Source organism: Chroicocephalus ridibundus, chromosome Z (assembly GCF_963924245.1).
Source record: "Chroicocephalus ridibundus chromosome Z, bChrRid1.1, whole genome shotgun sequence".
Classification (NCBI taxonomy): domain Eukaryota; kingdom Metazoa; phylum Chordata; class Aves; order Charadriiformes; family Laridae; genus Chroicocephalus; species Chroicocephalus ridibundus.
In genome coordinates, this window is record NC_086316.1 from 60,276,337 (window position 1) to 60,303,564 (window position 27,228).

At 42.7% G+C, this 27,228-nt stretch overlaps 1 protein-coding gene across 1 annotated transcript; it reads left to right on the forward strand.

Annotated features, from left to right (window-relative positions):
• The first annotated feature begins 7,610 nt into the window (after positions 1–7,610).
• On the forward strand, positions 7,611–14,536 carry F2RL1 (F2R like trypsin receptor 1). Its single transcript, XM_063321055.1, has 2 exons — positions 7,611–7,840; positions 11,927–14,536. Exons 1-2 carry the CDS (start codon positions 7,765–7,767, stop codon positions 13,030–13,032), a joined length of 1,182 nt encoding a protein of 393 aa, XP_063177125.1. The 5' UTR covers positions 7,611–7,764; the 3' UTR covers positions 13,033–14,536.
• Positions 14,537–27,228: the final 12,692 nt, after the last annotated feature.

Here is a 27,228-nt window from a genome sequence, read left to right on the forward strand (position 1 = left end):
TAAGTTCCTCAGAAGCCATCAACAATTCTCAGCCAAGGTTAATCCATCCCTACAGCTGTCCTAGGCATCATCTACATCAAGAAATCCCTCTGGAGAAAAACACAAGTCACACATGACTATGATCATATCTGTTTTGTACACAGGATTAACTTCTTATAAAGCTTTTTCTTGTTAGAGGACTACTGAAATGTCTGGCAGCACTACACCACCCATGGCCCCTTAGCCAGATTTTGGGTTGTATCTCCCCACTTTCCAAATCTGGCTATGATTTAGTCAGCTCCCAAGTCTCTGAGACTGTGTCTTAATGCTGCTCTTTGAAGGTGACCAGGTGTGTTGTTCAATGTCACTCTCTTCATGCTCTTTTATCTCAGATTCACAAAGTACAGTTCTCCCTGGTGTCCACCAAACTTTGTGCTTAGTGACTGACATTTTTCCACACCTCTTCTCTAGCTCTTCAAAATGGGTATAAATCCCATGGGGTTTCCCAGAGGTCTACTGACACCCTGAAACCTAGCTGGTGTTCTCCCTCAGTGGCCCACCTGAATGCTTCTCCCTCTGGGCTCTTGGTCCTTGATTTGTTCGGAAAACTGCTGTCATCTGTGTAGTGGGGAAGCAAAAATGCAGAGGGGCTTGAACAAGCTCCTCTCCTCAGAGGCAAAAACATGATGGATCTGAGCAGGAGACCTTGCTGTTGCCTGAGTCATTATTGCTCAGTAATGATGAGCATGACCTAAGGATCTAAACTCTTCCTAGCTAGAATCAGATAAGACAGGGTCTAGATAGCATTTCAGTAGCATTTGTTTTTAAACAGAGGTACATGAGTGTAAAACCACTAAGGCTGACTCGCAACATAGAACACTATGTCAAATCTTATTGTATTCAGATCCCAAATAACAGTAAGACCACTGAGGTCAGTGTAATAAAGGACTGGCTTTTTATTCTGCTACAAACATTGTTGTAGAGTCACTACTAGCTGGGCTGGAAGAGTTACTCAACGCATCACTTACTTCTGCCAGGAGATATACACCTACATCTAAACCACTTTAAAACTGCCAGTGATGGAGGTCCTACAGATTTCCTAGAAAGTGAAAGCTCAACAAAACTAGTGCAAATTGTCAGAACTTTTCCCTAATATCTAACTTTGCTAGCATTTCATCCTACTCAATGAACGTGGAAAACATGCTGCAGCTTTGGACATCCTTTAAGTATGTCATCATGTCTCTCCACAACCTTCTTTAGACCAAACAAATTTAATTGCTCCAAACATTCTCCAGATTGTTCCAATTGATCACGTCTTCTCTGGACTTTGTCCAGTTTTCTTTAAGGAAGACATGACTGAGTTAAAAACATCCTCCAACACATAACTTACTGATGCTGAGTGAAGGAAGAACTTCTTCACATACATTACAGACAACAACCTTCTTTGATGGAAGAAAGTACTGTTGACTCCCACTGCGTTTGTGATTCACTGTAATGATTCAGATTACCTTAAAAGGAACTGTTATTTTATACACTCCACCCTATATTCCTTCCAGTGCAGATGTACAAACACTAGACAAGAATTGAAATAGATACACATGGGAATAACTTTCAACTCCATTCAAAACAGCTTTACAAACCAGTACACACAAATAGTAGCTCAACTGAAATGGAAGGAAAATAAGGAAACAGACCTCCTCAGTTTGGTCAATGTATCCCAATATTCATGTAATTAATCTCCAGAAGGAAAACTTGGTTACCTCTTCTCACTAACTAGGATTAACATTTCACTATACTCATCAGATTTTGCAACATTTGCCTGGAGTCAGAAAGGTTTTGTTGTAAAATCTAAGTTAAATAATCCCTTGGAACTGGTGTGGTTTAATTATATATTACTAAAAGAAATACAGAGAGTAGAAATTATCTGAGAAATGTTATGGACTTTTAAGATGTTTCAGAATGCTTTCAACATTTTCAGTTTTCACTTTTAATGTTTACCTAATAAAGATCTGTTCCTAAAAGTAATTTGGCATTTGGATAGTCCCACAGTGTCAATACAAACAGAGTTATCTCCATGATAGGCCACCAATAAACTTCCTATGTGAGATGGACCAACAGGATTCTGAATGAGAAAGATATGGAAAATGCTCATCCAGTTCATCACAACTAATACTGTGATTAATTTTCCACCACAATCTTCTCCACTGTGTTTCTACTGCAAATAGGCTGCACAGCTAAGCACACAGCTTTTTAATAATCTTGTTTCCACTGCTGTTATGCTGACCTTATTTTAAACTTCATGTGTTGATGCAAGCTCCCATTTATCATTGTCTGCTTGCAGGCGGTTTGGTCTGGAGACCAGTTGGCTATTGCAAAGGACACAGCAACACCCTCTCTAACAAACATGCCAACACATAACAATGTTTCATTTTGTTGAGCTATTAAATGTTTTTAGACTAGCTTAACAATGATCCATTGTTTCATTTCCTCAGCACAGGTAACAGAATACCGCTACATACATCAGACGGATAGAAACTCAGGCAAAACTAGTGGTTGCACTGATGAGTCACAAGCAATCTGCACAACCCTTTCTCTGCATTCCTATCTATGCAGAAAGAGCACTTTCTCAGTTTACAACAGTAGCAGGATAAGAAGTCAGTACTAGCTAAATGGTTGTATCTTCGATGTATCTATACATGTAAGCAGAGGTGTGAGTACAAGATTAACTGTTTATTCGTGAGCACACTCAATGCACTGCACCATGGAAAGATTGGATATGACATCATAATTAAGTCCCTTTCAAAATGTGTATGCACAAGCATGCTGAATTAAGATTGCACAAGAAGCCCAAATTATACTATTTCCTAATTTTCAATAGGTTTATTTTGGCACCTTAACATGTTTTGGGTTTTTTTTTTGTTTGGTTTTTTGTTTTGTTTTTTAATGTAGCTATAGGCACACTTGAAGACAGACATAACCACAGGTTAAGCAACTGTCAACACAAGTGCAGAAGTACCGCTTTATATTCTGCTTAGACCAAGACATTTTGTTAAATTTGCATGTCCTCTATTACTGCAAGGTCACAGTGAACTGCAGTCACAGCTGTACTTCCATGTCAGTGTGAAATCAGGTTTGAGCCATCTATGTTTCTACCCCCCAGGCACTGGGCATACCTAACATTTTGTTCTAGACCTTTTGCCACTTCTCTTTGTCGTGCCTCCAGCCCAAGCCCTGGATCTCCTTGCTTTTGAGAAAAGTGAAAATACAGGAAGAGTCAAAGGCCAAACATCAGGAAAAAACACAGGACTCCGCTAACCGAAGGTCAGAAAAATCAGAATGACACCCTATAACCATTAAGGGACTACCTTCCCTCAACACAGTGACCTCAAAATGCCACGAATTAATATGCTACCCACACTGACACCCCAAGTAGTAACAACACAATAGCACATCCGCATGACATGCTCATAAAGTACATATTTGCCATCGCCAGAATTTCCAAAACCTGCAAGAATCTTGTGGTAGATGGTGTAAGAGAGGGAATGGACGTGACTTTCTAAATACAGAGTGAAATAAAATGGATATCTGCTACCAGAGAAACAGAACAATATACAGCTGCTGCCCATAACACCTCTTGTATCCTAGGATCCTTGCTGGACACACACAGAGCATCAAGGACATTTATGACAACCACTATATAGTACCTAACAAGTCTGCCAGCAAGGCCAATGAGAACTGAGCAGGAAATACAGATAAGTGTTCAAAGGATCAGGAAAACAAGCGAGAGAGATTGCTTAAGATTGCACAGGGGCTTTTGTGAGTGAGAAACACAAGGAGGAAGGATAAAGGGCTTCAATGTGTTGAAATGAGTTATAAAAAAAACTTGAGACCTGGTCCTGCACTGTGAAAGCAGAGCCTCGTAGTAACTTAGTACCAAGGTACTCTCCTGTTTTCTAAGATGCCAGGTGGCTACCCTGAGGACAGGCGAAAGCACCAAGAAATGATGCATCAGCTTCTTCTGAATCAAAAACTAAATTAGTTTTTAGAATGAAATTATTCACATTGTTTCATTTGAACCAAACTTCACCCTCCTCCTTGAACCCTTGCAATAACTGCATTGTTTGAAGGATATTTTAAGTGCTTGTGCCATCCCTACAAGACATGGTGATTTTTAAGTTAGGAGATTTTTATCTCCTCTCCCTTCCCAAACCAAGCTCTTGTTGCACCTTAAAAAACCAATAAAAACCCCCATATATTGGTGTAAGACATGTGGCACAAATAGCCATCCCTTACATTCTCCCCAAACAGACATGTGGTATGATTACAGTAAGCCACACACTGAAAACACATTTGCCATCTGAATTCAGAAATTCACAGGGAGACATAAAGCACACAAAATACACTTTCTATATAGAAAATGCTCCCACCCATTTATTCTAGCAAAAACTGCACAAGTACTGACAAATGCCTTGCAATGAAAACACATCTACTTCTCATTTAATGAAGGGGCACCAACTATCGTTGACAGTCACACATCTTCATGTTACACCACATTATTATGCTGTTAAAAAATGAATTAAGACCTAAGGGGTATACCCGGGAAGGTGCCCTTTGGAGCCCCTGCGCTAAACTGTGTTAATACCGCCACACCCAGCAGCAACTCAAAGTGCAAGGGAGAGCATGTTCCAATGATGCCCTTTGCCCAAAGGTGCACAAGACTTTCCTGATAACGTGCCCCAGACAAACACTCCTAGGGCAGGGAATTATGAGCTGATGCTCATTTATCTTTTTCCCAGTTTTGGATATGCCTTGTTAATCAATAACCAATGATGTGCAAGTTCAAAGCTCCCTTCAAGCCACTATATAAAGGTGCAAATGATTCTTTCCAACTCATTATAGTATAATATAGCAATATATATATACACACACACATATATATGTATTTGTAGCAGAAAAAAAAACGTATAGCAGAAAACTCAAGAAACTACCAATTTGTACTGGGGTATTGAGGATAATAAGCAACTATAGTCACGTATTCATTCTTCCTGTGGCAGCTGTATTTATTGCAATTATTTTCCAAAGACAAACAAGTGTGAACAAGAACCTAATTGTTTTGTGTATATCTACAAACCGTCAAAATTTCTTTCCAAATTGTTTGATAAATGGCACACTAGAACTGTAAATTTCTTGTAAATTCTGTAAATTGTAAAGGTTTGACATATTAGTTGTCTTCAATAAAGGCAAGCAAAGATCATGAAGCTTGACCTCTGTGCAGAGGTCCCTGAACAGGGGCAAGACCATTTCTATTTTCTATTAGATACTTTTTAAGTCATGAGGCAGAACTCATATGTAGACTATAAACGGGGAATCTTCCTAACAAATATTAGCCCTGATGAAGATCTTATTTAGGAGCACCAACTTCTCGATAAAAGTAAATAGAACAAAACCACAACAAAAGCCTTGTTAGCTAGGCACAGCCGGAGCACCAGGAACTACTGCTTACAAGTGTCAAAAGACGATTAGTTTGTTATAGAATCATAGAGTGGTTTGTGTCAGAAGGGATCTTTAAAGATCACCTAGTTCAACCCCACTCCATGGGCAGGGGCACCTTTCACTAGGTCAGGTTGCTCAAAGCCCCATCCAACCTGACCTTGAACACTTCCAGGTATGGGGCATCCACAACTTCTCAGCAGCCTGTTCCAGTGTCTCACTGCCCTCACAGTAAAGAATTTCTTCCTTATATCTTATCTAAACATACACTATTTTAATTTTAAAATGTTACCCCTTGTCCTGTTACTACAGGCCCTCGTAAACTCTCTCCCCATCTTTCTCATAAGCCCCATTTAAGTACTGAAAGGCAGCAGTAAAGTCTCTAAGGCAGGTTGATATAGAGTTCTCTGGTATTAAAGTTGCCTGACACTTCCTCTTCTAACCTCCATTTTGATTGCTTGCGAATGTAATCAATTGTTTGTAAGATTTTGAAGGGAGATGGTCTTCACATCAACCACATGTTTCTCACATCCCTGTGAAAACCTAGTCAAATTATAAGCCTTTGTTAACATGGTTTCTTTATGCCCAACAGAGGCTAAGTCCAGAGCTGCACCTCCAGAAGATGCACCTGCAGTGACACTTGCTTCTACACACAGACACAGAATTTCTCCAGTTGCAGCTCTGACCAGTCATGGGTCAGCTAGAACAGATTTTGTTTAGTGACAGCAATGAATCCTTTTTCCTTGCATTCTTAATCTCTTCTACTGCTGCTGGGTCCAAGCAAAAGAGGAAAGGAGCTGTCTGCTCTGAAAGGGGACAAAAGGACAGACTGGATGGAATGAATCCAGAGAAAACAAACTGAAAACTGGGACTAGGTGCTGCCAGTAGAACCAGATGACAGAAGGGCTGACCACTCCTTAGTACTAGAGATCTGAGAGGGAAAACACTGTACAGACTGGTAGCCGGCACCTATGTACATGCCTGTTTGAAAGGGAGATTAGATAAAAAGCCAGATGAGAAGACTACAACTCACTGGACAAGGAGATTAGGAGCAGGAGATTCAAGTGCCCACGAAGCGGTTTGTAATGGTAAAGTAAACAAAACAGCGCTGCAAGTGAGAGCGAAAGAGGCAGGGAGAGAGTCTGGAGGCATGGGCTATGACTTTCCCGGTGCTTAGCAAGGAGGCTGAGACTAAGATGAGAAATCTGTAAACAGTCTTAGCTGGGTGGATGACGAACAGGAACCACCTGGTTTTGAATTTTGGAATGTTCCTGGCTTTGAATATGGAATAATCTATAACAAAGACTCAAAAAGAGAGGCCCTTGATGTCAACTCGGACACCCAAAACTTCCAAGCGCATTTGCTTTCATCCCTGCACTCCATGTTTGGTCTGTAAAATGGGAACAATGCAGACCTCCTCAACTCATGCAAACGGAAAACACTATTGGCACTGCATTGTGCTTAATTTTGTTCTTGAAATTCCTATTTCAAAAAAAAGCAAAAGGAAGTTGGTGTACTCTGAGTTTAAGCGAGGCTGACAAGTGAAAACACCCCTTTCTTATCCTGGGTCATGCCAGCACAGCACCACAAATGCATTTGGGTTAAGCAGCCATTACACATTTTGCTGCCTCCCTGTCATACGACCGCACAACGAAGAAAAGCAAGACACCTGGCACATGCAAAGCAACACGTTATGACTCAGGAGTAAGGCTGTCCCACAAAATGCCCCTCCAGCCTGCTTCCTTGCCAGCTTGCCCCCAGCCCCAGCACTGTCCTGCTGTGCTCCAGCAGCAGCTCGGTGTGGAGGGCAGCCCCCTCCTAATACGCAGCTGGGCCTTACCCAGCTCCGGCCTGGCAACAGGGCACCTGTCGCGGGCAAAAGCTGCCCCCGCCCTGCGGCCGGGCTCCCACCGATGGGCTTAGAGCCAGGAGACCGCCGGAGGGCCGGCCTGAGGGGGAGTGAGGAGAGCCGGGGCCCGCCGCACCTGCTCGGCCCCAGCAGAGGCCGAGACGGGACCTGAGCTGAGACGCGAGACCAACTACCCCCTCGAGGGGCGAGGGAGCGCCCCCGCCATCTTGAGGCAGGCACAGCGGACCCGCCGGCGAGGCCATTTCACGGGCTGCCCCACAGCGCGGCGGCGGTGGAGGGGGGGGGGGATGTGGCCTGGCTCAGCTCCGCCCGCCGCCGGGCTGGTACTGGGCCGACCGCACCCTCCACCCCCTCCTAGCTCAGGTATCAGGTGAAACTGGTCGGGCGTGCGGGACAGGCGGTGGTGTCCGGAGCGCGGCGGGAGGATGGCTGGGCGCCGCGGGCTGTGCCTGCTGCTGCTGCTGCTGCTCTGTGCGCTGCTGAGAGCCGCCGCTCCCGCAGGTGAGAGGAGAAGTGCCAGCTGCCGCCGACGGCTGCTAGAGCCGACGGCTCGGCCGGGGCCAGCCGCGGCCTCCCAGGGCTCTGCGCTGGGTTGCTCGGTGCCCCCGGGCTGCGGCGCTTCAGGCGGGGAGCGGTGCGGGGGGCACGGGCGGGCTCTCGGCGGGGCTGAACCGCGCCGAAGAGCGGGTTTCTGGGGCGGGGGAGCCCGGAGCGGACTGGGGGAGGTCGCCGCGGTGCTGAACGGGTTCGGAAAAGTCGGGCCCGCGGCTGCGGAGCTGCAGGGACCCGCGGGGGAGGGCGCTGCCCGCCGGCCTCCCCGCCAGGTGGTGGTGGGGGAGAAAGCAGCTCGACGGGCAAGCCGCCGGGCTGGGCTTCCAGCCCGCTTTGGGCTGGCGGGGCGCGGGTTGGGCGGCGGGGGCTGCCCGGCACGTCTGGGCCGGCCTCACCCGCCTCCCTGCGGCACCGGGTGGGTTCTCGGGCAGCACCTGCCGAAAAGCTGTTTGCAAACTTAAAAAAATAAAGCACTTTAGGACCGTGTTCTTGCTTTTTTCCCCCAACTCTGAAAAGTTAGGATTTATTTTTTTCCTATCCGAATTCTTATCTTTGTTAGTTTATGTTATTGGTTATTGAATGTAAATGCTTTTTGAGGAAAAGAAAACCCACTTATTCATATTAATATTTCACTAGCCTACGGTTCATGTTTCACTACCTTTTATAGTAAACCCCATTGTCACGTCTATGCATGCCTTTGCACTGTGTCCTTCAGTGTTTGTTCATACTGGACTTAAATAATAAAACTATATGCGTAAAGATTGTGTAAATATTGAAGCCAAGCATATGGTAGGTCCTATTTTCTCAACAAATAGATACTAGATGGGTGCAAAGTTTGTTGTTCAGAGTTTCTGATGTTAGACTGCCTCTTCATATCCTAGTTATCTGACCTGGGAGAGGGCAGGGGGGATTTGGAATCAGTTTGGGGGCGGGGGAAGTAGTCTGATTAGAAGTTCTAGCTGGGTGCTCGATCTTCTGGAATAGGCAGGTGAAATGAGCTGGAAGTGTGACACTCTCCCAACCCACTATAAGCCAGGGACCGTGATTGTAGCTGGTTTCAACCAGGCTAATGCCATTATGAGGTTGTGGTGAATCTGAGGTGCAGATCCAAAAACCAGGGTAATCTTAGCCTTAGTCCTGTGTGGGTATTACTATCATGACCTAAACTAGTTAATTTGGATACTCTGTGCTGCTCTCAGTTTTGTGTCTGCAGGGTAGGCATAATCATCTTTTAGTATGCTGTGGGTTATATCTTCTGGATAAATGGCAAAGGTGTTGAAACAGTCTTTTGTTGTGGAACGAGAGTACGTTTTCCCTATGATGCCAAGGAAGCTTTTCCCGTGGGCAGATTAGCAAATCAACTGCATTCTCAGTATGTGAGTCAGGCTGGGTGAAACTCGGCTTGGAAAAGAACTCAATTGTTATGGAAAACTGCAAGCACAGAAAGAGTAAGAAAAGGGTGTAGAAAATGCACATACCTAACAAAGGATTGGTTTCTTGGTGAGGGAGTGTTAACTGCAAAAAGAAACAGACACTGAACTGTCTCCCTATATGGGTGCCAGTTGGGCTAACAAAAGCTGCCCAGTATCTGCAGTTCGAACTTTTGAGGCTGAAACTACTTAAAGTCATCATAAAAGCAAGACTTGGTCTCTGAGATCACCCATTTAGCTTGAGTATGTCTTCAAAAATAGAACAAACCAAACCTTTAGTCACTCTTGTAATACTAAGTCCTGTCTGTGGGTCACGTGCCAGTTGATCCACTTTGTTATAGCTCTTACTGTCTTATGTCGCACTAACACTTTAGGGGTTTTGGGTGAGCATTTTTTGTTTGGTTTTGGTTTTTTTTTTTATTTCAACCCAACCTATGAACACCAGTTGCAAAGCATTGCTTTCTATCTGATCACAAAACAATCATAAGAACAAAGTGGTAGTTGCTCTACCACTTTTCTACAGTAATTTAAGTCTTTGCAATGGAATACAAATAGCACGACTGCAATTTGATAATAACAACTACTTAATGGACAGCTGCTTAACATAGCACTGTACATTATGCTTTATTACAGTATTCTGAGAACTGCTGTCAGTTTACAATAAAGGGTCTGCTTCCAAGCATCTCTCTCAGCTAAGCTATAAGCGTGCTTAGCTAATTATCATTTACATTGTCTGGTGTCTGTGTAAGCTATGTTCTTCCAACTGGTTTTATGGCTTCTAATATTCACAGCTTGGGTTAGGGACCTGGGATTTCTGTATTATACAAGTAAACTTTGCAAACTTTAACAGTATTGCTGACATAATCATGTGGCTTGAAGATCTGGAGCAGAATTTGTATAAATCTACCCTGTTGTAATTATACCACATGTAGGCCAAAATGACTGTTTCACATTTGAATTAATTGTCTTTAGGACTGGTGTTTTGTTGGTATCATTAGACGTCAGTCTTCTTGCAGTCTACAGCAAAGATTTGTCCATGTCATTGTACTGGCAAAAAGTTTTCTTATACCTCAGTTTTCCAGGGAAGCATGCCTGTGCCTGGAGCTTGTCAAATCCTCGTTAAGTGGTGGTAGGGTAACTTAATTCAGAACTCTAAAGAACACCAATATATGCTATATTTCTGTACACTTCTTTAGGAGGTCACATAGTCTAGTCAGGATGCAAATGCTGTACATATGACTCTTGCAGTAATAACTTGAAAGGAACAGCTGTCTAATGTTCTACTTTTGAGAATCCTATACTGGAAAGCATGCATACTTTTGTATTTACATATTTTTTGTGAGAATTCTTTTCTTATGCTTTAAAATGTAAGGTGTAAGCATTTTTCATTCTGGAACTGTATCAAAACTATTATTTATAGAATAACAAAGGGCCCATCCTTCAACACTGTTCAGGGCTTACACAGACCTGCGTGCTCAAGAAGACTGCCATTTATACTCCAATTGGGATTTTCTGTGGCTAAAATAATACATAAATATTTATAGAAATTGAGATAAGGTTAAAAATACTAGTCCCACAGACAGTCACATTCCATGTCTGTACAGTTTAGCCTGGTAGATGTCAGACTTTTTGGAACAGGGGGAGTTCATGGACAGTATCTGCTTGTGCAGTTTAACTTGTTAAAGTGAGAGGACTGTCTTGGGTTTGGAGGGAGTCTTGGGGGTTCTGGACTGAGCCATCTGAAGGCCGTCATACAAGACAGCAGTCAGGAATGGCTGGCTTGTTGATACGGCTTGGCATTCGAAGAGGCAGAGCAAAACGTGAAGTGATAGCCATCTGGTGTACAAAGCGACCATAGCTGCCAGCTTTAGCTAGGCAAAGACCTAACACTTTGAGTAGAAACTGCAGAGATTGCCTGACCATCTTGGCCATGAATTGGAAGATTCCAGATGACTAGCGCTGTTGCATCTTCATGCACAAAGTTATTCTGGTCAAGTTTCAATTCAGATACAGCGTAACACGTCTTTCTTTCCCCAGAGATCAATTGTGCATAGCTTTTGGTATTACTTTCTGACAGTTTCAGTTCTAGCTCATCTGAGGACAGCATGCTCTTTTACTGAATACCTCATTTTCAGGCCACCTAAAACTTAGTAAACTTCTACTGCAGCTATGTTAGCCAGCTGCAAAGTTTTATGAGTCTTCCCAGCACTTGGGTAGTCTGGCACTGCCATGTGAAAGGATAATGGTGCCCTGGGAAACTTGAAGCAGTTTCTATTATAACTGTTGAGGTGGTAGAAGCACATGACAGCCATTTTAACAAGACATTTTTAATATCACTGGTGATGTGGAAAAGCATTTTACTTGCTGATACAATCCTTGAATAGGGATATAAGTTGCCTTGAATAATAAAACAAAGGGAGGAAAAATTGTCATGTTTGAAAACCAGTCTTAAATTTTCTGTTGATGAGGCCCTATTTAATTCTTCAGATTATGTGAATTATGATGTGTAGTTTATTATTAAAAAGAACAAGAAGTCAGTGCTTCAGTAACAGCAATGTGTTTTTTTGTGGGTTTTTTGTTTGTTTGTTTGTTTGTTTGTTTTTAGAGAGTAGTGGAAGCAGCAGTTCAAAAGGAAGAAGTTTTGCTGGCCAGAAAGTTCCAAATACAAATAATGCCACTGAAGAATTATACAAAGTGGATGAATTTGCGGCAAAAGCCCTCACAGGAAAGCTGACTACAGTTTTTCTTCCCATTGTCTATACCATTGTCTTTATCATTGGTTTGCCAAGCAATGCCTTGGCCCTCTGGGTCTTTTTTTTCCGAACAAAGAAGAAACATCCAGCTGTGATTTATATGGTTAACTTGGCATTGGCAGACCTTCTTTTTGTTGTCTGGTTCCCACTGAAGATTGCTTACCATGTAAATGGCAATAATTGGCTATTCGGTGAAGGTCTCTGCAAAGTACTTGTTGGATTTTTCTATGGAAATATGTACTGTTCCATTCTCTTTATGACATGTCTCAGTGTGCAACGATATTGGGTTGTAGTGAACCCCATAGTGAATTCAAGAAAGAAATCTGAAATTGCCTTGGGCATCTCCCTTGCTATCTGGATACTGATTGTGTTGGGCACCATTCCATTGTATCTTGTTAATCAGACAACATACATCTCAAATCTTAACATTACTACCTGCTATGATGTATTGCCTGAAAATGTTTTGGCTCGTGACATGTTCAATTATTTCCTCTCACTTGCAATTGGACTCTTCTTAATTCCAGCTCTCCTCACTGCTGTTGCTTACATACTAATGATTAAGACTCTGAATGCTTCCATCTCAGATGTAAGCACTGGGAAGAAACGAAAAAGAGCAATCAAACTCATTATCGTTGTCCTGTCTATGTATCTCATCTGTTTTACACCTAGCAACGTGCTGCTTGTTGTGCATTATTTGCTCCTCAAAACCTACAGCCAGAGCTATCTGTATGTGTCGTACATAGTTGCACTGTGTCTTTCTACTTTGAACAGTTGTATCGATCCATTCATCTATTACTATATTTCAAAAGACTTCAGAGACAACCTTAAAAATGCTCTTCTTTGCCGAAGTGTGCGAACTACACGGAGGATGCAAGTGTCTCTCTCATCGGGCAGGTATCCCAAGAAATCAAATTCATATTCTTCAAACTCAAATGGGACCACTAAATCAACCTACTGAGTTGAATCCTAGAAAAGTGAACTTTTATAACTACTGCTGAAGGGGATATAAGTTAGTTACTTTATACAAGGGAGTCGGAAGAAACAGCTATGCTTTTAAATTACATTGAAGTCTGGATTTCAGAACTGGCAGCTGCTTACCCTATGTAGAAATTGTAAGCAGATAAATCTTCCCACTAGACTGGAAAAAAATTATGACATTTCTGATGCTCTGCAAAAATGCTGCTGACTTGGAAGTGAGTCATGGTTGAAGACATTTTTGTTCAATATTAAAGTTGTTAAAAAGCAAACTGTCACTGTAATGTTATGTAGTATTGCTAGTATATTTAATTAACAGAGAAATCTGTTTTGTTTGGCTTTAACTGTAATGTATTAAAGAGTTGAACAGATTGTGTATGTAGGACCTTGCTCTGTGTACCTGCTTATGCTGAACATTATTTGAAACCATAGAGAGAAGGAAAGGACAATCCATTTCACCATCTTGGTGTGGGTCCAGCAATGTGACTGCTTATTATCTTTAGTATAATGTAGTTTTATATTGTTTTCCAAGTTTTCATGTTGTAAATGCTCACATGGCAGAAGCCTGTAAGGTTATCCTATTGAGTTGACAAGCTGAACTTGTTATCAGCCAGCACTGAGATAAAATGTTAGTTAACATTATACATTGTTACTTAATGCTTGCGTGTACATGATTTTAAATGGGGCTATTTAACAAAGTTTTAATGAATAGCTATTTGATTTTTATGTAATATGCCTTGTATTTTTTAAGATACCTAAATAAGATTTTTTTTTAATAACAAATTTGAGTTGGTGCTTTCTTTTATGCTTTTAAATGGTCTTCAAAATGCTGAGTATTTCAACTTACCTGGTTTCAGGTAACAAAGATATTATTCCTAATAGTGAATTAGAAGTCTGACAACTGTAGCTGTAATGTCTATATGTGTTAAGTAAAATTTACCTAATGATGCATTTCATTATAGCAAAACTGTTCCCTTATCTTATTAGCAGACAAATAAAACCAGACAGTTTAGAACTGCGTGGGGAATACTGAAATATAAACAAACACATTAACAAGATAGCAAACTTCAGCCCCAGTGGATTTCTAAAATATCTTAAATCCTTTTCCCTCATACAGAATGTTTGTGACAACTCAGGAGCATGGAATCACATGTACTTTTTGTCTGAAAAGCTGATGGGTATATATGTTTGGTCAAATGCATTTTTTCAAATCTTGCAGTCCTGGTAAGTTTGACCAAGTGGTACATTGAACTCGCATCCAAGTGATCTGTCTGAGACTTAGGCATAGCCAGGTCCCAGCAAACATAAGCAAATTGAAAAGCCCTCAGTGCAAAAAGTACTCTGAGACAGATGGTGTTTATAAAGGAAATATTTCCTGTTTCAAATATGGAGAGTAAGGAAGGGGGTAGACTGAACTGTAGCAAGAATTTGAGCAATCTTGTACAGCTTAAAGGCCATAAGTATTTATATAATAAATTACTTTTTCTGTGAGCTAGTCTGTTCCTTCCCTTGTCTCGTTCTTTGGTTTCTACGTATTCCCCCTACTTTAGTAACAAGGTTTTTTTCCCCATTTGTAATAAAGACTAAGAGGTTTGTTCTAACGTGTTTTATCTGTCATCTCATGGATTAATTAAGCTCTAGCTTTCCTTTTATCTACTGCAGTCTTGTCTACTAACTCTTAGCAGGTGCTTAACACAGAAGTAGGATGTTTTGGGGTGGTATCTCAGAGATCCAAGCTAAAATAACAACTTTATTAACAAATATCTCATTGAGGAGCAGAGAGTTTACAGCTCTCTGTTTACAGCCACAACAGATGATGTGGAACACAAATGCTTCTCGGGCATAAGCAGTTTGCTCTTCCTGTTTCCTGACAAAAATGTGGGTAAATAATTGCTTATTTATTACTGAACTGAAGATGTAATGCCACATCCTTACTGGAAAATAACTACGTATGTGGCCATAGTTCACTGAAAGAATTTGGGAAGAAGAGGCTTGCACCATCTTCACAAAACTGCCATCTGAACTCTTCCCTTAGCCTGTGTGTGACAAACAGAATATGAGAATGTCCTTTATCTTGCTGAACAATCTAGTGTGCATCCTGCTCTGAATAACATGAAGGAAGGGCATCCAGTTCATGTGATTACAGCACTGCCTGTGTTCTGCCAGGAGTCCAAGGGTTGTATGCTGTAAAGACGATGAATTGTTTGTGTCTCTATGATACCACAAAGGTACCACTCGTGATTCATGGATCACTGTTAAATTGCTGAAAAAGAATATGCTTAATATAGCCAGTCTTTTGGGGGATGAGATTTATTTCTTGTTTAATCAGAAGTACAACAAATAATGCCTGCATCCATACTCTTGCTCTTTGCTCTTCCTTTCCCGTCATTGATGGGGTCACGGTTGGGTACTATGAAACAATCAATCAGACCACTCCACTGCAGCTCAAGCGAAGGGGAGTGCTGATCCCCTTGACCACTTCTCTCTTCTAGCCGCCTTCATCTGGATTGACAAAGCAGGCTGCAAGGAAGAATCATCTCTTGCCTGCAGCAGCAGTCTGCTGATGATACATGTAAGAGTTAGGTATTACTGGGGTGTTGTAAGCTTTTTGAGAAAAAGTTTTAATTAATAGAATGATTTATTTTAAAAGGAGGTTGTACTATGTGTGACAAACTTTGGAGAATACTTTTCAAGGAGCCCACAGTCGTCTACGTGAAGCTTATTTCATCAAACTATGCTCACGGGGAGCTGAAAAGATCTTTTAAGTCCAGTTTCTTTTTATAACAGCGACTACTAATGTCCTTTTTGCTTTTCCTTTGCTGTTTTAGTGACACCATCTGGGTTCGTGTCTTTAGCAGAGGGTAAGGAGGGTCATCTTCCTCTGCATCTAACTGTTGAGTGATTAGGAGGGGAAGAAGAGAACTGGTGCTGAGAATTTAATCAAGCATCCACTTGCTTTTGTGATCCATATCTTAATGCTGCAAGTGTGTCTGCTGCAGCCCAAGTGCAATGAAGACTAAACTACTGTGCAGGTAAAGAGGAGGAACTTTTATACGAATTGTTTTGCTTTGTTTTTTTATTTGTCCTTGAAACAAGGACAAATTGTAGGAAATTTTTCCCATCTGTAGCCACATTGCAAACCCTCATCCTGAATTTAGTATGAATTATTTTTCTCCAATTAATAGAGCAGGTAGACCAGGCTGGTTTTTCAATAGATGTGAGTCAATTCCTTGAACTGGCAATTGTGTGCCTGTGCAGCCAGGTAGGGATGAGGCAAGAACATGTAGCCCAGGAGTAATTTATGTGCACAGTGTCATGGTTTCACAAACAGCTCAAGCATGTGCTGCAGCTAAGAGAGGTAGACTAGTCTTTCCCCTAACCTGACTGCTCGATCACACTGTTCGCCTGTATTGTCACAAGCATGTGTGACCTTGGGGTGGATTGGATCAGGCCTGAGTTAAAGTTAAACCAGGGGGAGGGGGGAAAGTTCACTTTTGACTTGGAACAGCATTTTGCTGGTTTGCTGGATGAGCTCATGGCTCAGCACAAGGGAGAGGGTCAGACAGTCTTTCACCACAACACCAGCTTGCACTGTGCAACTACAAGGCAAGTTGAAGCACAGGAGCTGTGAATCCTCTGCCTAACCTCCTAAGCAGCAGTGAGCAAGCTTCCACCTGTGACCATAGGAATGGCACTGCTGGCTCAGATCAAGGGTCCATCCAGTTTAGCTAGGGTCTTCTGCTCACCCATGCCTTTGGAGGTCAACGATACAGCAAAGTGTCAAGGGATGTGTTAAAAAAAGAGTAGGACTGCAGCACAAGGTACCTGGCCATCATGCCAGATGTACATAATTGTGGCCAGGGAAGTTTGTTGCTTTGCACCTTGTGAATGTGGCGCTGTGGGACCGTTGAAATGTGCTTTGAAGTTCAGAAAAAGAGAAAAATGAAGGCTGGGGGAGCTAAGCTTATGGGCATCTGTGAGGAAAGGTGCTGCTGAGAAGGATTAATCTGTAACTCAATGAGCATGCGTAACAGCAACAAAAAGAAGTTACAGGCAGGTAACCAGGGAGAGGTAAAAACAGTGCAGGCACATATTGTATCCCTCACAGTACTCTCCCAATATCCAGCTATTTTCAGCATGAGAGTTTCCTTAAGTCTGATTTGTCTAGTCTAATTCGTAATGCCTGTTGGGTGTCTTGTTGTAAAAATCAGCCTCGTTTTATTTGCTTCGAACCAGGATCCACTATCCTCATTTGGTGGCCCTTGGTCACTATCTGTTTTTTTCAGCCATTTACAATATTATAGGCAAGTATCATATTCCCTCTCTCTCAGCTACTTTCCAGGTTGGAGTCCTAGCCAATTTAGACCTTCCAGTACAGCCACTATTCAACGTGGGATAATCCTGTTTCCGTTCTCTTGAGACCTTCCCATTCCTGTACACGGTCACCAAGCTACACACAGTATTCAAGCCATGCATGGTACAGTGATGACTTCTGTTTGCTCCCTGTTATTTTCCCAATAGCCCCTAACTTTTAATTTATTTTTTTTCCTGCTCCTGAGCATTGAGTTGATGTTTTCATGCAGCTGCTTGTGACTACATCTGTCTCCAGAGTGGTTACAGTCATTTTGCAAGCCATAGCTGTGCATGTCAAGCTAGGATGTTTTTCTCTCATTCACCTTACTTTGCAGTTATTTATACTCAATTCATCCACCAATTCATTACTCACTCAATCTTACAAGGTTCTTCTGCAGTGCTTTGAATCTTGTCTAAGTCCTTGCTGTCTTGACCAACTTTATGTTATCAGCAAACTTCAGTTCCTCACTGCTCAGCCCTCTTCAGACCTTTTATGAGTACGCAGAACAGTACAGGTCTGGCACCACACTGGTGAGTAACTGGCATTGTGAAAACTGACATTCTTTCTGCTACCCTGTATTTCTTTCCTTGTAGTCAGTTATTTTTCCATGAGAAAATACCTCTTATTCCCTCTTATTCCATGGCTGCCTAGTTTTTTTTAAAAGCCTTTGACAGGGAATTTTGCCAAAAGCCTTTTGGAAATCCAGGTAGACTGGGTCAGCTGGTCACGCTTATCTCCACATGCATCTGGCCTCTTCCAAGAACCCCACAAGGTTGTTAAGCCCAGACTACTCTTTATAAAGTTGTGGTGGCTTTTCCCAGAAAGGTCCAAAAGTTCCTTAGTGTTATCCCTTCTAATTGCTTGGTACAGATATTGGCCTTGCAGGGCCATTATTTCCCTGGACATCTGAGAACATTCTTTTAATGACTGATTGCAGCATTGGCTCCCAGTATTCAAGTATAATTTTGTCAAGAGGTAACACACTTCTGTTACTAATTCAGCTATTTTGTCCCTGGGTTTTCTCAGAACTCTTCAATGAATACCATCTGGGCCCACCAAGTTTAGCATTCGTTTTGTCTAACTAACTGTGGTGTGACAACTGAAGACGTGTAGCTCATGTCTAGATATGTAGCTGTCCTGGGAATCGAGCAGCACGCTGCCTACCTACCATAACAGCCCTGTGGGAATGAAATTTCATTATGGATGTGTTTGATCTGTCATGGGCACTTTGGAAATGGTTAATATACAGTGTCAGTGTTAAATTCAGCATGAACACAGTGCTCAAAGCCAGCCAGGACAGTATGTGTTACCTACATTTTTTCTCAGGAGTGATAACCTTATGTAGACTTGGAGATAGACATTCTCCAGGCACTGTTTGCTGGCAGGACCAGTACAACAGGATGACTACATAGTCAGCCCTCTGTCATTTAGGCCAAAGGAGGTGGAGATGCTTCAGATAATGGAAAAAAGACTAGTGATTGTGAAGGATACATTAAGTGCTATGCACAGACACTTTGGCAACTCCCTTTGATCCATCAGGACACACTGATTCAGTGCTAGCTTGCGTGACTTGGTCTTCACAGTCATTGAAGTGTGTCTCCAACCAGCTTCCCTAGTGGTCTGGATACCTCTTTGGTGGCCAGGAAAAGGGGTAAAGGTATATCTGTCTGTGTGTGCATGGAGGCAGGTAGGTTCATAGCTGCACTGGAGTTCGTAACCCACCTGGGATTACTCATGTCGTGCAAACACCAGAACAGAGCCAGCTCAGGGGTACCAAGGTCTACCTGGGGTTCCGTCTGATGAAATTCTATCAGAGCCAAGCTCCAGTGTCTACACTTCAATGTAGAGGCTGCATTCCCAAATACAAAGGTAATTAAAATGTGTCCACTCACTTCTCTCTGGGTACCCTGCTTCCCTGTCACATAGGCTGCCAGCGGTTGAATGCTGTGTGCTACCTGTGCCGCCTTAAAGCTCACCTGGGTATTGCATTTTGCCATGGTGTAGAGTACCCACAGGAGAAAACTGGTGCAATCTCTGATCACCAGAGCCATGTCAGCAAGAGCACTAATGTAGCTGTAACCCAGAGACTGCACCTTTGCTGGTAAAACTTGCTCCATCTGGTCTCCATGGGATTATTATGCCAGTTGTAAAGCGCACTCTTGCTGTTAAAGTTATGTCTGCATTTGGAATGCTTTACCAATGCAGTCTGCTGGTAGCACACTCATCACATGGACTCAGCCTTATTCCTTTGTGTGTTTTGAAGGTGTTAATAATATGCAGTAATGAGCATTAATGATAAGTTGTGTAATGAAGTAAGACAACAAAGTGCGGGAGGAGAATAAAAGCCTACGTTTGACCAATCTACATTTGGGAGTTAAGAGAAATGCCCCAATAACAACTCTCAGCTCTATCAGTTGGTCACCTCCAGGTACTGCAGCCCCTGTGAAGTTGTCAGTTAACGCAGACAGCTCCGTGGAAACAGTGGACAACAGGCATCTTGTCTGTATTTTATGACAGTTCAAAAAATTGACATATAGTAATTCTTAAGGTTGACAGGATTTTAATTGCCAAACCTTGCATGCATCAAGTGACAAGTGCTCTGGCTGAGAACGGGCATGAGCTGGCACATGAGTGTATGTCTGTTGCAGTTAGCAGCTACTTTTAGTTCAGCAACTGCACTTTGGCTTTGTCCCTCCCCTTTAAGAAGCAAACTGCTGGGCATTCAGTGTTCAGCATGTTTGAGATTAAACCTTTAGTGCAGTTTATTGGATTTCCACCACCGCCACCTTTATAGCACTTGACAGCTCTCAGATGCTGGAAGGAAGTGATGCATGGACATGACGTGGTGGGGAATGCCATCAGCATTCATGCTTGTTCCGCACTGAGTCTGGACGGTACGTACTCCTGGTGCTGTCATTTATCATCTTCCCCGGGATGAATGTCTGCAATGGGGACTGCGCTGTCATATAATCCTGTGGACCGTGGGATACAGGAAGGTAGAGCCCATTTGCATGGGGCCTCTGTCTGTATTTGTGAGCACTTGGTAAAACTGAGTAAATTAACATGGGAAAACAAAGGACACACAGCTTCTTTGGAGCGGCTGACATACTGGATAAGAGGAAATGGAGGAAATAATTAACTTGTAGAACATAAATTAAAAAAATAAGATGCAATGGGTAGAGGAAGTTTCCTGAAAGTCCTCAGGAGTCTCCTGTGTCATGCATTTACAAAAGCCGGGAGTATATGAACAAAACACTAGAAGCAATCGATGAGTCAAAACAGCAGTGTCGGCTGGGGAGAGAACAGCATGCTCTGCTGCTCGCTGGATTTAGTGGTCAGTGACTCAGGACTAGTGCATACTTCCGGTTTGACACATCGTGACCCCTTGACATTTCACCTTCAAATCCCAGTCAGGCAAACCCATATGGCTTTCTGTGAGTGGGTGAACTGAGCGATGTCGTTCATAGTGTAAAAATACCAAGGACGAGCCCTTAGCACTAAGCCAGGATGTGTTGGAGGCAAGTGGTGCTGTATCAGGTTCAAATGAAGTTGCCAGCTTTTGGTCGAAACCACTAATGTCTTTCCATTAACTTCAGGACTACAATTGGAAGTGCTGGAGGTGGCTGTGTTGTGGTGTTGCTATTTGTGAGTTGGGGTGGAGGGTGCTGTTGCTGTGAAGAGTGATTTGATGGTAAAATGCAATGCTAAAAGGAAATTATAGAACTGCTGTCATAATTTATGGAGAGTGTGTTATGTGTGTTAGGCTGCTTGCCTGGAAGCTCCCTGTGTCACTACATGTGGTTAAATTGGTAGAGGCATGAATACTACAATAGCAGCCACTAAGACAATCCTCAGTAAATGTCTGAGTTGCTGCCAGACCCTGGGCAGGTAGCCGAGACTGAGAAGCCTCGCTCAACTCCCAGCATCCAGTGGCATGAGCTTTTGATTAGCAGAGCCAGTGATGGAGAGGACAAAGGAGCTCTCTAAAGGTGATGGCTGGTAAAGTGTTTGTCAGGGGGTTCTTTGGTCTGATGGCCCCAAAGAGTGCAGATGGCTCTGAGTTTGCTACTGAAGGATGTAGAGCTGGCTCCAACATCGACAAAACTCAGCCCAGGGTGAGCTCTGCAGAATTAAATTCTGCAGCAGGAGATGAGAAGGGGCTGGAGAGAGGGAGAGAGAGAGTCCTCCCACAGCTGCCTTCACATTGATAACTGTGTTATGGCAGGGCATAGGCAAGCAGGTAGGGAAGGTCCTGGCTCTAGGACATGGGACAGCACGGAGTAGAGATACCTCTGGGGAAATGGCAATGCCTGATTCCGCTGCTAAGGTCACAGCTTCCACTGCCTACACCTCAAATCAAGGTAGGGCTTTAGATAAGAGAGGTGTCAGCAGCCCTGTTGTTTAAAGATCATTTTGTCTTCCATCTGTGGTTTAAGTTTAAACCAATGTTTGGTACGAATACCAACCTTAGAGTCACTGCTTGTCATAGGTACCCAAAGACACTGAACGAGACCTGTCAGATGTGATCAGGAAGAACAAGACCTCCACAGGGCACTGTGGACCAGGGACCATTCAGGGCAGTCACTGTAGTGTGCACGTGGCACGTATCCTATGCCAGCTAATGTGCAGTGGTGCTCATGGTGCCTTTGTGCTGGGTAGTTCATTCCCTTTTCAAAGGACAGACAGCTCCTCACAGTTAGTTCGCACTTGGGAGCGGAGTCAAGACACACATCTCTGCTTTGGCATCTAAGCATCTTATATGGATAGACAGACATCTGCGGAGGGTAGTTCAGCATATGTAACCTAGCAGCCTCCTTCCTCCCAGAGCATCCACTTCTCTACCACTTTCATAAGGAGCCAAAGCTGTTGCATTATAGTCAGAGATGCAAGCGTCTCCTTGGTTCTTGGTGTTTCCGTGGACTAGGGCATTCACTTTGAATGCACAATCCTCACTTTTTGCATATTAACTGTCTAGCTTTAGGAGACTTGCAGTACGGGGAAATGGTACCATGTCAGCAGGCAAAGGTCACAGAGCGTGACACGGGAGCGTGGCTTCTCAGCGAAGGGGCAGAGGTACCTGTCACATACCAACCATGCTGTCTGCCCAAACTCAGGGAGATCAGTGGTATTCAGGAGCTGGCTGAGAACTCTATTCATCAGCTGGGGAAAGAATTCTACGCATAGAATCATATTTTGTTTCAATTTCTGCAAAAAAAGAGCTGATACTGTGATTAAAGGCTCCCTCTTCTGTCTATAGCCGCTATTGCACATTTTCTTTAACACACAAATGTGAAAGACTTAATCCCTGTGCTGTGTAGTTTTGTAATTCCCCATTTCAAAACAAATGTATATATCTGATGTTAGAGAAGGAGAAGGACTTAACAGATGATATTAAATATCCTCGCTAAGCTTAGGATCAGGGAAGCAGATTGCTAAAGAGAGATAACAGGGCTCCTGGAGAGTATCTTTTGAAACAGGATATTCTCCCAATTTCTTCCAGCCGTCCTCATTTTTCTAGGATCTAAACCACTGTTAAAACAAAGTCTTCCAAGCATAATCTTATCTGAACAAGAAGAGGTGTTGTCATTAATCTCCTGTAATCCCCAGGTTTCTGAAATAGCATGACATGCAGAAGTTTATTGTCAGCCATAGATGATTTCTTTCATTATTTTCACAGCCCATGTGAAGTTTGCCATCATGGAAATGGTGCTTCACCTGCAAAAGTCTGGCTGCGACTTAATGTAAGTTTACTATGGCCATTGTAGCTACAAATAACTTTGTGCTGGTGAGGGTGGTGACTCAGGCCGCTTCACAAGAGTGGACTCAAGTAAGAAATAAATTTATTTCTTAAGTAAGGAACGAATCTTCTGCACCCTTTGAACAAAGGCAGAGTCCCACTTATCCTGATTTTCACCAGCCTTTCATCTTCCTCAGTGAAGAATTGTAATACTCTTGCAAGACGCTGCAAGTGCACTTCTGTTTGGTATCAAAGGCAGGACTGAGGCTGGGATGCAGCTCTTGAGCTGCAACCCGTCATGCCAGGTGAGTCAGGAAAGCTGAGAGGGCAGGACCTGTCCCATCAGTAGGGATGCCTTGTTAGAGGAGATGGTGAGAGCATTTGCCTTTCATTTTACCACAAACTTCTCTTGACAATGAACTGAAGAATGGGGAACACCCAGACTCAGTCCCCTGACAAAAAAAAATCTAGATACTTTGTCGTATCATCACTTAGGAGCTTTCCATGGGTCAGCCACATCTGTAATTTTGGTTCTTGCAAAGTAATTGTTTGTTTGCTCTGAGTGGCATAATTTTACTTAGGTAACCCTTGGAATAAAAGACATCAATGCCTGTTATACATGTTTCAATGACCACTAGAAGACACAACATGTGCATGCAATTAACAAAGGTACCGTAATTAGAGGGCTGTACAGCTAAGGCAGCAATCACTACTGATGTGATATTGGTTTCTGTGACTCTTCTGCCACAGTATGACTCCAGGAAGTCTTAACAGCCTCAGGTGTTTGAGATTTCTTCTTTCTATCTGAAAACAAGGATACTTAACACTTTTGTACCGAAATGAACATGCTCAAATACCCAGCTCAGCACAATGGAAACGAGTTGGTAGCATGGTCTTGCTCCTGAGAACCTGACAGCCTTTTGTATCTGCCAGTTACACCAAGAAACAGAAATTCTCTAGAAAAAGAGAGCAGGGAAAGATGGTGATATCATCGTGTTTGGGTGGCAGTGCTTTGTATTATCAAAAGTACATCTGAAATCACATGTAATACCAGTCTCAGCATTTATGTCAGTGCATTGTCCTGCTTTCTCTGGAAATACCAAAGGGACAATGAGCTTTTAAACAACCTTTAAACAATGGCAGAAGAGTTAGTTTGGAAAAGAGTTTCTGTAAAGGTAAAATCTGATTTCACTCTAAAATCACTGCAAAAAAGGTAGAAAAATACTTGCAGAGGAAATATAAGCTTAAATTAAAAAAAATTGCACATTGTATCAGTCACTGGCATTCTCCTTTTCATAACTCAGGGTCTTTGGTCAAGTATCTGAAAAACAAATAACAGAAATTCACATAGTTCTGATTATGAAGGAATTTCTTTTCACACAGATATGTGCCTCTTAGAAGGTACAATATAAATGTTGTTAAACTCTTAGGGATAACAAATATAGAAAGCTCACTGAAATCAGAGAGTTTGGATGCAACCTGTGCAATGTTCTGTGGCTATGAAAGGGTTTAAACACTGTTATGTGGCTCTTTGAAGTAAAGAGAAGATGTGCTGATCAAAGATGGAATACTGTTTGGCATGGCAGGGAGGAGATGAGAAGGCAGCTCTGTGAATGTAACACCAGCTCTTTCAAGGCTTTGTTATAGGGGTACTTGGAAAACGGGGTAAGAGCAATAAAACATTACTCATCCTTTTAGAAGGCAACAGAGCAGTAAATTTCTAAGGGGAATTGTGCATGATCGCTCTGTTTTCCACAGCAGACATGATGACTATTTTTAGTGGCACACAGACAAAGTAGATAATTGCTTTGTGGGCTTCCTATCTGTCAAAACTTTTACTCACCCATTTTAACTCACTTTGGTGATTTTATTCCAGTTTATTTCCAAGTTTTGATGACATAGTTTAACGGTGATGTGCATTGGTTGAGTAATAGTTCTACAGTCACTTGTGTCTACTTCTCTTCCAACATCTATCTAATCTCTTTGTTTTTACGCATTAGAGGTGTTTGCTGAAACCAGTTCCATTCAGACTATTTCTGTGCATCTAACATAGCGGACTTGAAAGTGAGATAACTGATCAGCCACAAAAAACAGGCTTCCTATAGCGTGACCGTGGGAAATGATGCACAACTTTGTAAGAGAACCTCATGCTGCAGAGTGACACCTGCTGGAGCTGAGGGAGTCCCTTCCTGCAAATGCTGGGACTGAAGGGCTGCACAAGTGTTATGCTTGGGAGGTGCGGAAATAAGGATAAAAGCAGCAAGGAGAAGTGAACCGGAGGAATCAGAACAACACTCCACGGCAAGCACTGGCAAAGGCTGGAGAATGGGTATTGCCATTGTTGCGGGACACACAAGTGCAAGTATATTCTCTGACACCATGCTAGGCTTACATCTACCCTCTCAGCATCTGACATGCCAGGTGACATAGGAGTGTGGTATAAGACAGGAGAGTGTGTGACTGGGGTGTGAGCCACGTGACCAACATGAAGCCCGTGGAGCCATCATGTTTGACACAAAGGAACACCACCACTGGCCAGTGGCTTGGACAAGGAACCTGACAGGGATGGTGAAGACAGGAGCTCCTGCTACTGCCCTGCTAAGGTAGCACAGGATGGAGGCGCCACAGCAGGGTGCTGTGTCTTGCTGATACACTTGAGTGTATCTGCATAGTGCAGTGTATCCTCAGTTTCTCCTCCAAACATGCAGCCCCAAATTCTAACTAAACTGTAAGTTGGAAAGAGGAAATTATGCCAGTTGACCTTCTCTGTTCTTCCCCCCATCTCAGATGTTCTTGGCTTGCACCTAATTTTCTTGTCTTTTAAAGACAATTAAACCAATTGCACCTTAACAACGTCTGCCTCTAGCTCTTAATTTTCATCAGCTTTTAACACTCAGGCTGGCTCCTGCTAAGCCACACTGTGCCCCTATAGTGTTGGTCCAACTCTATTTCTAATACCATCAAAAATTCACTGTTCTAGAGCAGATCCCTCAGAGCAACTGCAGCTGTAATAGCTGTGAGAACATCCAGACAGTATTACAAGCACTTTCTGCTTTCAGAGTTTTTCTCTCCTATAACCTTGTCCTGGAAATTACTGTTTTATCTGCCTTGGACTTTTTAATGAATTTTCTCCCTATTCCAATTTTACTTGGACAGCCATTTAAACCACACAGTCTTCTAGGAAAGCAGAGACTGTTTGTCAGAACTAGTGCTGGTCCCACATTATTGTTGGGAGGTTTTTTTTCAGATAACATAAGAACACAACTGGCTTTTCATGTCAGGCAAAAGGTAGTTCTTACCTAATAACCTACTAGGAACAGTGGCTGATGCAGGTATGTAGGAAAGAGAGCTAGAGTAGGGCAAGGCTGGTATTTACCCATAATACTAACCCAGTCTTCCATGATTTGTGTTTTGGAGATATCCTGATGACACAAGATTTTGTATTCAGTAGCTCTCAGTAAGTATCTCCCAGGAATTTGTCACAGCAAGCAGTTTATCAGCTTAAAAATGTTCTTCTGCTTGTTTTGAACTAGGTTTTGGTGTTGGGGCCTGGGGGTGGGTGGAGGGGTGGTGGTCCTTATTTTTATATTGAAAAAGACCATGAACAATTATTTCTTACTCATCTTCTTCATGCCACTCTCAAGCATATGGACTTCTTTCATATCCCCAGTTATGCTCTTCTGCAGACTGAGATGCCTTGCTATTTAGCTGTTTCTAACACATGAACTGTTTCTTTGCTGCTCTTCTTATCTCTTCTAATCCTGCCATACTGTTTGTAAGATGAAGGCAGGAGGACCACCATGATACTGAAGAAGTGGGCGTCGCTTGGACTTATTTAGTAGCATAAAAACACTTCTGTTCTCTCTTTCCTAATTCTGTTTGTTTTCAGATTCTTGTTGGACCAACATTTTTGCATGCAGTAACTCCAAGATCTCATTCATGAATCTTAAAGTCAACTCAAAGCTCAGAGCTGTGCACAAAAAACTGATTTTCCCCACATGACTTTGTGTTTATCTATGCTGAATTTATCTGACATTACATCACTCAGTTCCATGAGGTCCTTCTGCATTCTTCACGGCTGGTCTTTA